The sequence below is a fragment of the Theropithecus gelada genome, chromosome 16 (genome assembly GCF_003255815.1).
Source record: "Theropithecus gelada isolate Dixy chromosome 16, Tgel_1.0, whole genome shotgun sequence".
Taxonomy (NCBI): Eukaryota; Metazoa; Chordata; class Mammalia; order Primates; family Cercopithecidae; genus Theropithecus; species Theropithecus gelada.
In genome coordinates, this window is record NC_037684.1 from 61,267,777 (window position 1) to 61,279,262 (window position 11,486).

The window sequence follows — 11,486 nt, forward strand, 5'->3', positions numbered from 1 at the left end:
AAAAAAAAAAAAAAAAAAAAAAAAAAAAAAAAAAAAAAAAAAAAGTGTTAGCTATTATATGCTAGGCACATGCTAAGAACTTTACATTCAGTTTCTCTAATTTTCAGCAAAAGATCCTACAGGGAAGTAGGTGCTATCCCCATTTTATAGAAATGAGGAAAGAGAGGCTGGGCGCGGTGGCTCACGCCTGTAATCCCAGCACTTTGGGAGGCCGAGGCGGGCAGATCATGAGGTCAGGAGTTCGACACCAGCCTGACCAACATGGTGAAACCCTGTCTTTACTAAAAATACAAAAATTAGCCGGGCATGGTGGCGCCCGCCTATAGTCCCAGCTACTTGGGAGGCTAAGGCAGGAGAATCACTTGAACCTGTGAGGCAGAGGTTGCGGTAAGCCGAGATTGCACCATTGCCCTCCAGCCTGGTGACAAAGCGAGACTCTGTCTCAAGAAAAAAAAAAAAAATGAGGAAAGAGGCTCTTGAGCAAAATTACTCATCCTAGACCACTGAGCTAGTAAGTAGGGAAGCCAGGTTTCCACCCCAACACCCCTCGCCCCCATCCCTTCTTGAGCCCTCATGCCCCAGCCCAGGTCCAGACACCCTCTCCCCATCTCAGGCCTTCAATGTGATCAACGGGGGCTCCCATGCTGGAAACAAGCTGGCCATGCAGGAGTTCATGATTCTGCCTGTGGGAGCCAGCTCCTTCAAGGAAGCCATGCGCATTGGTGCTGAGGTCTACCACCACCTTAAGGGGGTCATCAAGGCCAAATATGGGAAGGATGCCACCAATGTGGGTGATGAAGGTGGCTTCGCACCCAACATCCTGGAGAACAATGAGGGTCAGTGCTGAGCACCCTGGGGGGCAGACCCCCTGGATCTCCACATGGGCAGGGGAGGCTGTAGACAAGGGGTGCTGGAGTCTCAGGTCCTTTCTTGGTCCTCCCCCAGCCCTGGAGCTGCTGAAGACAGCCATCCAGGCAGCTGGTTACCCAGACAAGGTGGTGATCGGCATGGATGTGGCAGCATCTGAGTTCTATCGCAATGGGAAGTACGATCTTGACTTCAAGTCGCCCGATGATCCCGCACGGCACATCACTGGGGAGAAGCTCGGAGAGCTCTATAAGAGCTTTATCAAGAACTATCCTGGTGAGGCGCTCAGGTGTCCCAGTGTTCCTGCCCGAATCCCCTGCAGCTGCCTAATATCCTGATTTCAGTGACCTGCTTTACCATGGGCTTGGATCCTACCAATCCTTAGCCCCATTGAAATCCCCATTTAAGCTCTTCTGCTCTGTCACCCCTCCATGAGGCACCTTCTGACCTCTAGCCCTGTCTCTGCTCCCAAACCCCACCAGTGGTCTCCATCGAGGACCCCTTTGACCAGGATGACTGGGCCACTTGGACCTCCTTCCTCTCGGGGGTGAACATCCAGATTGTGGGGGATGACCTGACAGTCACCAACCCGAAGAGGATTGCCCAGGCCGTTGAGAAGAAGGCCTGCAACTGTCTGCTGCTAAAGGTCAACCAGATTGGCTCGGTGACCGAATCAATCCAGGCGTGAGTGTCTCCCGACCCTGAGGCTCACTGTCGCCTCCCTCTGCCCCAGCTCTGCCCACTCCAGCTACAGTCTCACCCACTAACTCCAAGCTTACCTTTCCCCTGGCACCTGACCTACCCACACGTTGATCTCAAGGCTTTGACTAATCCTTGGCCTGACTCCAAGAGCTTTGCCACTGTGGCCCTGTCATGACCCCCCACCCGCAGCCCACACCATTCCTCTCTCAGATTCTGCTCTTCTCACCAGCATCTCAAGAGCCCAAAATCAAGATGAGAATTCTTTTCCTCTCCTACTTCCCAAAGAACTTAGTCACTGCCCTCCCTGCAGAGTGCTTGCTACCAAAAACAGGAGGGACAGGCCCCACCCAACCCTTGCTTTCCCACTGAGGAGCCTCTAGAAGGCCACATCAAATGTTCTCTCCACTCAGGTGCAAACTGGCTCAGTCTAATGGCTGGGGGGTGATGGTGAGCCACCGCTCTGGGGAGACTGAGGACACGTTCATTGCTGACCTTGTGGTGGGGCTCTGCACAGGACAGGTACTTGTAGCTTCTGTCTACTGAGTGTCTCACCAAGTTTTCTTGGGGTCCCTGGCCTCCTGCCTCTGAGGTGAATGTTCCCTTGGGGCCAGGTGCAACCCCCTCCTCTCCAGCCTCACCCAACCTTCCAAATCCTTCTTCCCTCATCAGATCAAGACTGGCGCCCCCTGCCGCTCAGAGCGTCTGGCCAAATACAACCAACTCATGAGGTACAGCGGGAAGAGTGGGCCTGGGCATTGGGGTGCTGGAGGCCATTAGGTTGGAAGGCAGCAGCCCTGACCTTGCCTGCATTCTAGGATCGAGGAGGCTCTTGGGGACAAGGCAGTCTTTGCTGGACGCAAGTTCCGTAACCCGAAGGCCAAGTGAGAAGCTGGAGGCTCCAGGACTCCTGGACAGACCCAGGTCTTCCAGACCTGCTTCCTGAAATAAACACTAGTGCCAACCAAGACAGCTGTGTGCTTCTTTGTGGGAGCAAGGGGAGGGATGCTGGTTTCTGGGCTGAGCTGGGAAAGACAGGAGGTGGAGAGATGGGAGCAGGGAGGGGAGGCAAATAGATGTGTAACCCACTAGGACAAAGAAGAGGTGAGGGACTCAGAGAGGAAGCTGGGTGGATCTAGAACAACAGAGGTGTTCACATTTCCAAAGGAGGTAGGGGAAAGCAGATGCTATATGGTAAAATGAGGCAGAGTTGCCAGTGGAGCCAGGCATGGTGGCACACGCCTGTAGCCCCGGCTACCTGGGAGGCTGAGTTGAGAGGATCGCTTGAGCCCAGGAGGTCGAGGCTGCAGTACACTCTGTTCGTACCACTGAACTCCAGCCTGGGCTGCAGAGTAAGACCCTGTCTCTAAGCAACAACAACAACAACAAAAACAAACAAAAAACTAAATTAATAAAGAGTTTCAGAGGGAATAAGAAACCGCTCCAGGAGAGGGGAGCAGGGTGGGGCTGAGGGTCCTGCCACCACCATGAGGGGGAAGCTGGCTGTGAAGTAAATGGTCTGCAGAGGACACTAGAGTGAGGCTGCAGTCCTAGTGAGGGCTTTGTGAGGATGAGAGTGATAATGACAGTGGCTGCCTCTCCTACGGAACTTACAGGATCTGAAACTGTTCTAAATATTTGACATGTATTGTCCTGTGCAATTGTTCAAACAGGTCTGTCAGCTGCCATAATTATCCTTATTTTACAGGTGAGGAAACTGAGGCACAAAAGGTTGAATGCCTTACCCAAAGTAACGGTTGGCAGCAGGCAGGATTAGGATCCAAAGCCAAGGTATTTGACTCCAGCGATTATACTCTAGTATCTTTATTTTTTTTTTTTTTTTTTTTTTGAGACGGAGTCTCGCGCTGTGTCACCCAGGCTGGAGTGCAGTGGCGCGATCTCGGCTCACTGCAAGCTCCGCCTCCCAGGTTCAGGCCATTCTCCTGCCTCAGCCTCCGAGTAGCTGGGACTACAGGCGCCCGCCACCACGCCCGGCTAGTTTTTTGTATTTTTAGTAGAGACGGGGTTTCACCATGTTAGCCAGGATGGTCTCGATCCGCCCGCCTCGGCCTCCCAAAGTGCTGGGATTACAGGCTTGAGCCACCGCGCCCGGCCCTAGTATCTTTATTTTGAGCCAGCTTCTCGATCTGTCACCCAGGCAGGAGTGCAGTGATGCGATCACAGTTCACTGTAGCCTCAAACTCCTGGGCTCAAGCAATCCTCTTGCCTCAGCCTGCAAAGTAGCTGGGACTACAGGTGCACACCACCAGGCATGGCTAATTTTTAAATTTTGTATATTTTATTTTCTTTTTGTAGAGGTGGTTTGTGGCCTAGACTGATCTCAAACTCCCGGAGTCAAGCGATTCTTCCGCCTCGGCCTCCCAAAGTGCTGGGAGTGCAGGTGTGAGTCACTGCACCCAGCCAATTTTTAAATTAAATTAAATTAAATTTAATTTTTATTTATTTATTTTTTGAGACAGAGTCTTGCCCTGTCCCCCAGCCTAGAGTGCAGTGGCATGATCCCGGCTCACTGCAAGCTCTGCCTCCCGGGTTCACACCATTCTCCTGCCTCAGCTTCCCGAGTAGCTGGGACTACAGGCGCCCGCCACCACGCCCGGCTAATTTTTTTGTATTTTTAGTAGAGACAGGGTTTCACCGTGTTAGCCAGGATGGTCTCGATCTCCTGACCTCATGATCCGCCCGCCTCAGCCTCCCAAAGTGCTCAGATTGCAGGTGTGAGCCACTGCACCCAGCCAATTTTTTAATTTTGTAGAGAGAACGTCTCACTATGTTGCCCAGGCTGATCTTGACCTCCTGGCCTCAAGTGATCCTCCAGCCTTGACCTCCTAAAATGCTGGGATTACAGGTGTGAGCCACTGTGCCCAGCCTCTGATTGCACTCTTAAAATACTGCATCTTATAAAACCCTCTGGGCTGGGCACAGTGGCTCACACTTGTAATCCCAGCACTTTGGGAGGCTGAGGTGGGCAGATCACCTGAGGTTGGGAGTTAGAGACCAGCCTGGCCAATATGATGAAACCCTGTCTCTACTAAACATACAAAAAATTACCTGGGTGTGGTGACACATGCCTGTAATCCCAGCTACTCAGGAGGCTAAGGCAGGAGAATCGCTTGAACCCTGGAGGCAGAGGTTGCAGTGAACCGACATCACACTACTGCACTCTAGCCTGGGCAACAAAGACTCCGTCTCAAAACAAACAAAAAACCTCTGATAGTGTCAACTGGCCATGTTTAACCTACACAAACAGCAATTTTATGCTGTTCAACTGAAAATTATTCCCCTTCTTCTCTACCAGTGGCTTCAGGACCCACCTTTCCGGGTACAAACCAACCAGGACATTGGGTTAAACAGCATTTATTGAATGTAAAGTACCCCAGCCCCATGGGGAAGAAAATTCCAAGAACAGGGAATCATACAGATTAAATACCCGCTGCGCATTCACACTCTCACACACACACACACACACACCACGCACCTATCCACGCTCCAACAGTGACAAATCAAACACCTGTAGTCCTCCAGCCCGCGGGACAGCTGGTAGGAGGCGGTTCAGAGGTGGGGCTCCAGGATGGGTTCTAATAGCAGCAGCCTAGTCCCTCCCTGCCCCCTGCCCTGCCCCAGGGGTCAAAGGGAGCTGGGCGGGGCACCTAGGAGGTTGGTGGCAACTCTTCCCCACTCTGCCGCAGACGCTTCTTGGCTCTGATCTCATTCATAGCCTCTTCAATGGAGCGTGTGTCCCTCTTATTGGCCACGGGCACTAGGGGCAGAGAGGAGGGTAGGGAGGACCTAGAAACCCGTACCTCAGCCTCCACTGCCCTCCCACCACATCCCATGTTCCTCTCCCAGCCACCCCGGCCGCACTGTGGCCTCACCACAGCCGTAGGTTTTATTGGCCTGCAGCATGTGGGCTGCGTCTTTCGCTGCTCCCTTGCCGATGAGGTGGCTGTACTTGTCCTTGTAGTCGCTAGCAGGGCTCACCACCACGGGCCCCTGCTGGGCTGCCTCCTCCTCCTGCCTCTGAGCCAGCTCCTGGGGGTGAAAGTGGGGGCACTGGTGCTCAGGGCCCCAGCCCAAATCCCCACCCCTCCCAGGTGGTGGGCTTATGGGCCCCAAGGGCTGCCACGCATAGCTCACCTTCAGCTTCCGCTTCTCCTCAGCCTTCTGGGGATCCCATTCCTCTCCACGACGGTAGGAGTCTAGCTCTTCATCTGAGGGTGCAAACTCCTGGAGAAGAGCACAATGATGGGGTCAGAGTCCATACAAATGTTTCATTTCATTCCTTCATCAGGGAAGGGGGAGAAGGCCACAAAGGGGAGAGGAGAGAATGAGGAACTCAGGCCTTTTACCTTTTTGAAGATCATGACATAGCGACAGTCATCATCTTCCCCAAAGGAGAAGGATGTCAGGCCAGCCACTTCCACTACATCATGTCTGGGATGGGACGGCAGAGGGGAAAGAGTATCGTGAGCCAGGAGCGGGCCTAGTGCCCTCCTCTGGAGGAGCCCCCTGCTAGCCCTTTCATGCCCCGCTAGCCACCCATTTCCTTCTTCCCCCAGCCCCGAGACACTCACAGTATGCTCCTCTCGATCTTGTTCATTGGCTGAAACTTTTTCTTGATCTGCCCACTGTCTTGAATGAAATCTGACACCTCCTTCTCCATCTTGGGAGAGGGGAAAGGAAGAAGATATGAAACAATGGCTCCACCCAAGTACCCCCCTCCCCAGCTGAGTTGGCGGCCCTTCTACGCCTCCCCAGCACCCTCCCCAGCCTCCATGCCACTGGCTTCCAGGCATCACCTCTCTCAAGACATTTTCAGCAAAACTGAGTCCTCAACCTTCCAATTTTAACTTATTGGAAGTCCTTCCTGAGTCTGCCTTTGATCACTCCAGTTGTTCTCACCCTTTTACGAAACTCCACTTTCTGTTGTTTCTCTTGCTCTTGTAGTTTCTTCAGGCGGGCAGCCTGTTCTGGGGGTGAGAAATGGCAGCATGAAGCCGGGGCTGGAAGCATGGATGGGGAAGGTTTCTAAGGCTTCAAGTGAAGTGTGGTGCCCCCTGGGAAGCGTCAGGCTGGGAAGGCAGGATTAGCGTTTATTCATCAAGCATTTATTGATGTTTATTCTACCTAATAGTCCCCCTTATCCACGGGGGTTCATTCCAAGGCTCTCAGTGGATGCCTGAAATTGTGGATAGTACTGACCCTTATATATACTATGTCTTTTTCTACACATACATGGCTATGATAAAGTTTAACTTATAAATTAGGCACAGTAAGAGATTAAGAATAACAAGCCAGGCACGGTGGCTCAAGCCTATATCCCAGCACTTTGGGAGGCCAAGGCGAGTGGATCACCTGAGGTCAGGAGTTCGAGACCAGCCTAGTCAACATGGTGAAACCCCATCTCTACTAAAAATACAAAAATTAGCCAGGTGTGGTGGTGGGCACCTATAATTTCAGCTACTGGGGAGGCTGAGGCAGGAGAATTTCTTGAACCTGGGAGGCAGAGGTTGCAGTGAGCTGAGATCGCGCCATTACACTCCAGCCTGGGCAACAAGAGTGAAATTCTGTCTCAAAAAAAAAAAGAGAGATGGCTGGGCGCGGTGGCTCACGCCTGTAATCCCAGCACTTTGGGAGGCCGAGGTGGGCGGATCATGAGGTCATGAGATCAAGACCATCCTGGCTAACACGGTGAAACCCCATCTCTACTAAAAAAAAATATACAAAAAATTAGCCAGGCGTGGTGGTGGGTGCCTGTAGTCCCAGCTACTTGGGAGGCTGAGGCAGGAGAATGGCATGAACCTGGGAGACGGAGCTTGCAGTGAGCCGAGATGGCGCCACTGCACTTCAGCCTGGGCGACAGAGCTAGACTCCACCTCAGAGAAAAAGAAAAAAAAAGAGAGATTAAGAATAACAATAATACAATAGAACACTTATAACAATGTACTGAAATAAAAGTTTGCGGCTGTGCTCTCTCTCTCTCTCAAAATATCTTACTGTATATAATAGTTCCAGGCTGCAGGTAACTAAAACCTTGGAAAGCAAAACCTTGGATAAGGGAGAGCAGGGACTACTGTATCTGGCACCAGGGGAGACCCTGAAGTACTGAGATGATTGAGACACAATGTGGCCCTTCAAGAGTTCCCAGTTTAGTGGGAGTGACAAAGATCAGAATAATGCTTAACCCCCTTTTCCAACTCCACTGGGGAAACCAATGAATAAACATTGATTGATTGATTGACTTTTTTTTTTTTTTTTTTTTTTTTTTTGAGACGGAGTCTCACTGTGTCTCCCAGGCTGGAGTGCAGTGGCGTGATCTCGGCTCACTGCAAGCTCCGCCTCCCGGGTTCACGCCATTCTCCCGCCTCAGCCTCCCAAGTAGCTGGGACTACAGGCGCCCGCCACCGTGCCCGGCTAATTTTTTGTATTTTTAGTAGAGACGGGGTTTCACCATGTTAGCCAGGATAGTCTCGATCTCCTGACCTCGTGATCCACCCGCCTCGGCCTCCCAAAGTGCTGGGATTACAGGCTTGAGCCACCGCGCCCGGCCGATTGATTGACTTTTGAGATGCAGTCTCGCTCTGTCACCCAGGCTGGAGTACAGTGGCATGATCTCAGCTTGCTGCAACCTCCGCCTCCTGGGTTCAAGCGATTCTCCTGCCTCAGCCTCCCAAGTAGCTGGGATTACAGGCACACACCACCACATCCGGCTAATTTTTGTATTTTTAGTACAGACAGGGTTTCACCATGTTGGCTAGGCTGGTCTCAAACTCCTGAGCTCAGGTGATCCACCCACCTTGGCCTCCCAAAGTGCTGGGATTACAGGCGTGAGCCACTGCACCCGGCCTATATATTTATTTTTGGGACAGGATTTCACTTTATTGCCCAGGCTGGAGTGCAGTGGCACAATCACAGCTCACTGCAGCCTTGACCTCCCTGGCTCAAGGGATCCTCCTACCTTAACTTCTCAAGTAGCTGGGGCCGCAGGCGTGTGCCTCCATGCTCAGCTACTTTTAAAAAAATAATTAAACAAAAATATTTGTGAGATGAGGTCTCACTACGTTGCCCAGGATGGTATTTTTTTTTTTTTTTTGAGACAGAGTCTCACCCTGTCACCCAGGCTGGAGTGTAATGGCACAGTCTTGGCTGACTGCAACCTCTGCCTCCCAGGTTCAAGAGATTCTCCCGCCTCAGCCTCCTGAGTAGCTGGGAATACAGGCGTGTGGCACCACACCTGGCTAATTTTTGTATTTTTAGTAGAGATGGGGTTTCAGTATGTTGGTCAGACTTGTCTCGAACTCCTGACCTCGTGATCTGCCCACCTCAGCCTCCCAAAGTGCTGGGATTACAAGTGTGGGCCCAGGCTGGTCTTGAACTCGGCTTCAAATACCCCTCCCACCTGGGCCTCTCAAACTGCTTGAGAGGCTTAAGCCTCCGCACCTAGCCTTGGATTTTTTTTTTTTTTAAGTTTTCTGTTAAGATGGGGTCTCAGTTTGTTGCCCAGCCTGGTCTCCAACTGGCTTCAAGCAATCCTCCCACCTTGGCCTTCCAAAGTGTTGGGATTATAGGTGTGAGCCACCATGCCCAGACTATAGTTAGTTCTTTGTACATTGTGGGCATTAAATAAATGTTTGGGCTGAGTGTGGTAGCTTACGTATATAATCCCAGCATTTTGGAAGGCCAAGGTGGGAGGACTGCTTGAGGCCAGAAGTTCGAGACCAGTGTGGGCAATATAGTGAGACTCTGTCTCTACAAAAAATAAAGAATTAGTCAGGCATGGTGATGCATGCCTGTAGTCCCAGCTACTCGGGAGGTTGAGGTAGGAAGCTCACTTAAGCCCGAGAGGTCTAGGTGACAGAGCAAGACCCTGTCAAAAAAAAAAAAAAGAAGAAGAACTATAATGCATCTGGGAAGGAAAACAGACTCAGACCCTGGCCTCAAAGAGTCTATCATCTCGTTGTCTACACAGCAAAGGGGAATATTTTTTTTTGAGACAGAACCTTGTTTTGTTACCCAGGTTGGAGTGCAGTGGCATGATCTCGGCTCACTGCAACCTCCGCCTCCTGGGTTCAAGCGATTCTTCTGCCTCAGCTGTCTGAGTAGCTGGGACTATAGGCACCCGCCACCACACCCAGCTAATTTTTGTATTTTTTTTTTTTTTTTTTTGAGACGGAGTCTCACTGTGCTCCCAGGCTGGAGTGCAGTGGCGTGATCTCGGCTCACTGCAAGCTCTGCCTCCCGGGTTCACGCCATTCTCCCGCCTCAGCCTCCCAAGTAGCTGAGACTACAGGCGCCCGCCACCACGCCCGGCTAGTTTTTTGTATTTTTAGTAGAGACGGGGTTTCACCATGTTAGCCAGGATAGTCTCGATCTCCTGACCTCGTGATCCACCTGCCTCGGCCTCCCAAAGTGCTGGGATTACAGGCTTGAGCCACCGCGCCCGGCCTAATTTTTGTATTTTTAGTAGAGATGAGGTTTCACCATATTGGCCAGGCTGGTCTTGAACTCCTGACCTTGTGATCCACCTGCCTCGGCCTCCCAAAGTGCCAGGATTACAGGCTTGAGCCACCGCGCCCGGCCAGAAAGGGGAAATTATTTAACTTCCTATATTTTGTAAAATCCCCCACTTCCCACTTCTACAGACAGGATAAAGCCGAAATGGATAATCTGACACCCTTCTCCTTTGGGAGTCCAAGGTTAGCTGTGAAGGGTCTTTTTTTTCTGAACTCTTGGGCTCAAGAGATCTGCCTGCCTCTTGCCTGAAGATGCCCGAGACCCCATCTTTACAGAAAACTTTAAAAAAAAAAAAAAAAAATAGCCAGGTCTGGGTGCAGAGACTCAAGCTTCTCAAGCAATTTGAGAGGCCAAGGTGGGAGGATCACTTGAGGCTGGGAGTTCAAGACCAGCCTCCCAAAGTGCTGGGATTACAGCAGTGAGTCCCCTCGCCTGGCTAAGGGTCTTATTTAACTTTCTTCCTCTTCCTTAGATCCTGCCTCTGGAGGAGGAGGAGTAATTTTTTTTTTTTTATTTTTATTTTTTGAGACGGAGTCTCGCTGTGTCACCCAGGCTGGAGTGCAGTGGCGCGATCTCGGCTCACTGCAAGCTCCGCCTCCCGGGTTCACGCAGGCACCCGCCACTACGCCTGGCTAGTTTGTTGTATTTTTAGTAGAGACGGGTTTCACCATGTTAGCTAGGATGGTCTCGATCTCCTGACCTCCTGATCCACCCGCCTCGGCCTCCCAAAGTGCTGGGATTACAGGCTTGAGCCACCGCGCCCGGCCGAGGAGGAGGAATTTCTAACCCAGGCCCTCCATGCTTGCCTGTCTTCCCCACGATGTGATTTTACTACCTCTTGAGATTTGGGTGCATGCTTCTTCCTATTCCTGCTCCTCAGCCTGAAATTTTTCTCTCTTTTGCCATTTCAAATCCTTTACATCCTTAAGGCCTCCTTCTTCCACAGGATCTGAATCCTCTCCAGCTGCACTGAACCTCTCCCCATCATTTATTTATTTATTTATTTCGAGACAGAGTCTCGCTCAGTGCCCAGGCTGGAGTGCAGTGGCGCGATCTCGGCTCTCTGCAACCTCTGCCTCCCAGGTTCCAGCGATTCTCATGCCTCAGCCTCCTAAGTAGCTGGGATTACAGGTGTGAACCACCACATCTGGCTAATTTTTTTTTTTCTTTTTCTTTTTATGAGATGGAGTTTCGCTCTCTTTGCCCATGCTGGAGTGCAGTGGCGCAATCTTGGCTCACTGCAACCTCTGCTTCCTGGGTTCAAGTGATTCTCCTGCCTCAGCCTCCCAAGTAGCTGGGATCACAGTCATGCACCACCACACCTGACTAATTTTTGTATTTTTAGTAGAGATGGGGTTTCTTTTTTTTTTTTTTTTTTTTTTTTTTTA

The 11,486-nt window shown here is 51.3% G+C and overlaps 2 protein-coding genes across 5 annotated transcripts in view; one reads left to right on the forward strand and one right to left on the reverse strand.

Annotated features, from left to right (window-relative positions):
• Positions 1-2,536, forward strand: part of ENO3 (enolase 3) — an 11,751-nt gene extending 9,215 nt beyond the window's left edge. For all 4 annotated transcript variants that reach the window (XM_025361281.1, XM_025361282.1, XM_025361283.1 and 1 more), the window contains 6 exons: positions 614-836; positions 946-1,143; positions 1,350-1,551; positions 1,980-2,088; positions 2,239-2,297; positions 2,385-2,536. In XM_025361281.1, the coding sequence (XP_025217066.1) occupies positions 614-836; positions 946-1,143; positions 1,350-1,551; positions 1,980-2,088; positions 2,239-2,297; positions 2,385-2,454 (861 nt within the window). In that variant the 3' untranslated portion in view covers positions 2,455-2,536. The remainder of the gene's footprint in view (positions 1-613; positions 837-945; positions 1,144-1,349; positions 1,552-1,979; positions 2,089-2,238; positions 2,298-2,384) is intronic.
• Positions 2,537-4,925: 2,389 nt separating this feature from the next.
• Positions 4,926-11,486, reverse strand: part of SPAG7 (sperm associated antigen 7) — a 9,786-nt gene continuing 3,225 nt past the window's right edge. Inside the window, exons 2-7 of the mRNA XM_025363866.1 lie at positions 6,487-6,554; positions 6,159-6,247; positions 5,934-6,018; positions 5,722-5,811; positions 5,460-5,616; positions 4,926-5,344 (exon numbers count right to left, since the gene is read on the reverse strand). Coding sequence (XP_025219651.1) covers positions 5,235-5,344; positions 5,460-5,616; positions 5,722-5,811; positions 5,934-6,018; positions 6,159-6,247; positions 6,487-6,554 — 599 coding nt within the window. The 3' untranslated portion in view covers positions 4,926-5,234. The remainder of the gene's footprint in view (positions 5,345-5,459; positions 5,617-5,721; positions 5,812-5,933; positions 6,019-6,158; positions 6,248-6,486; positions 6,555-11,486) is intronic.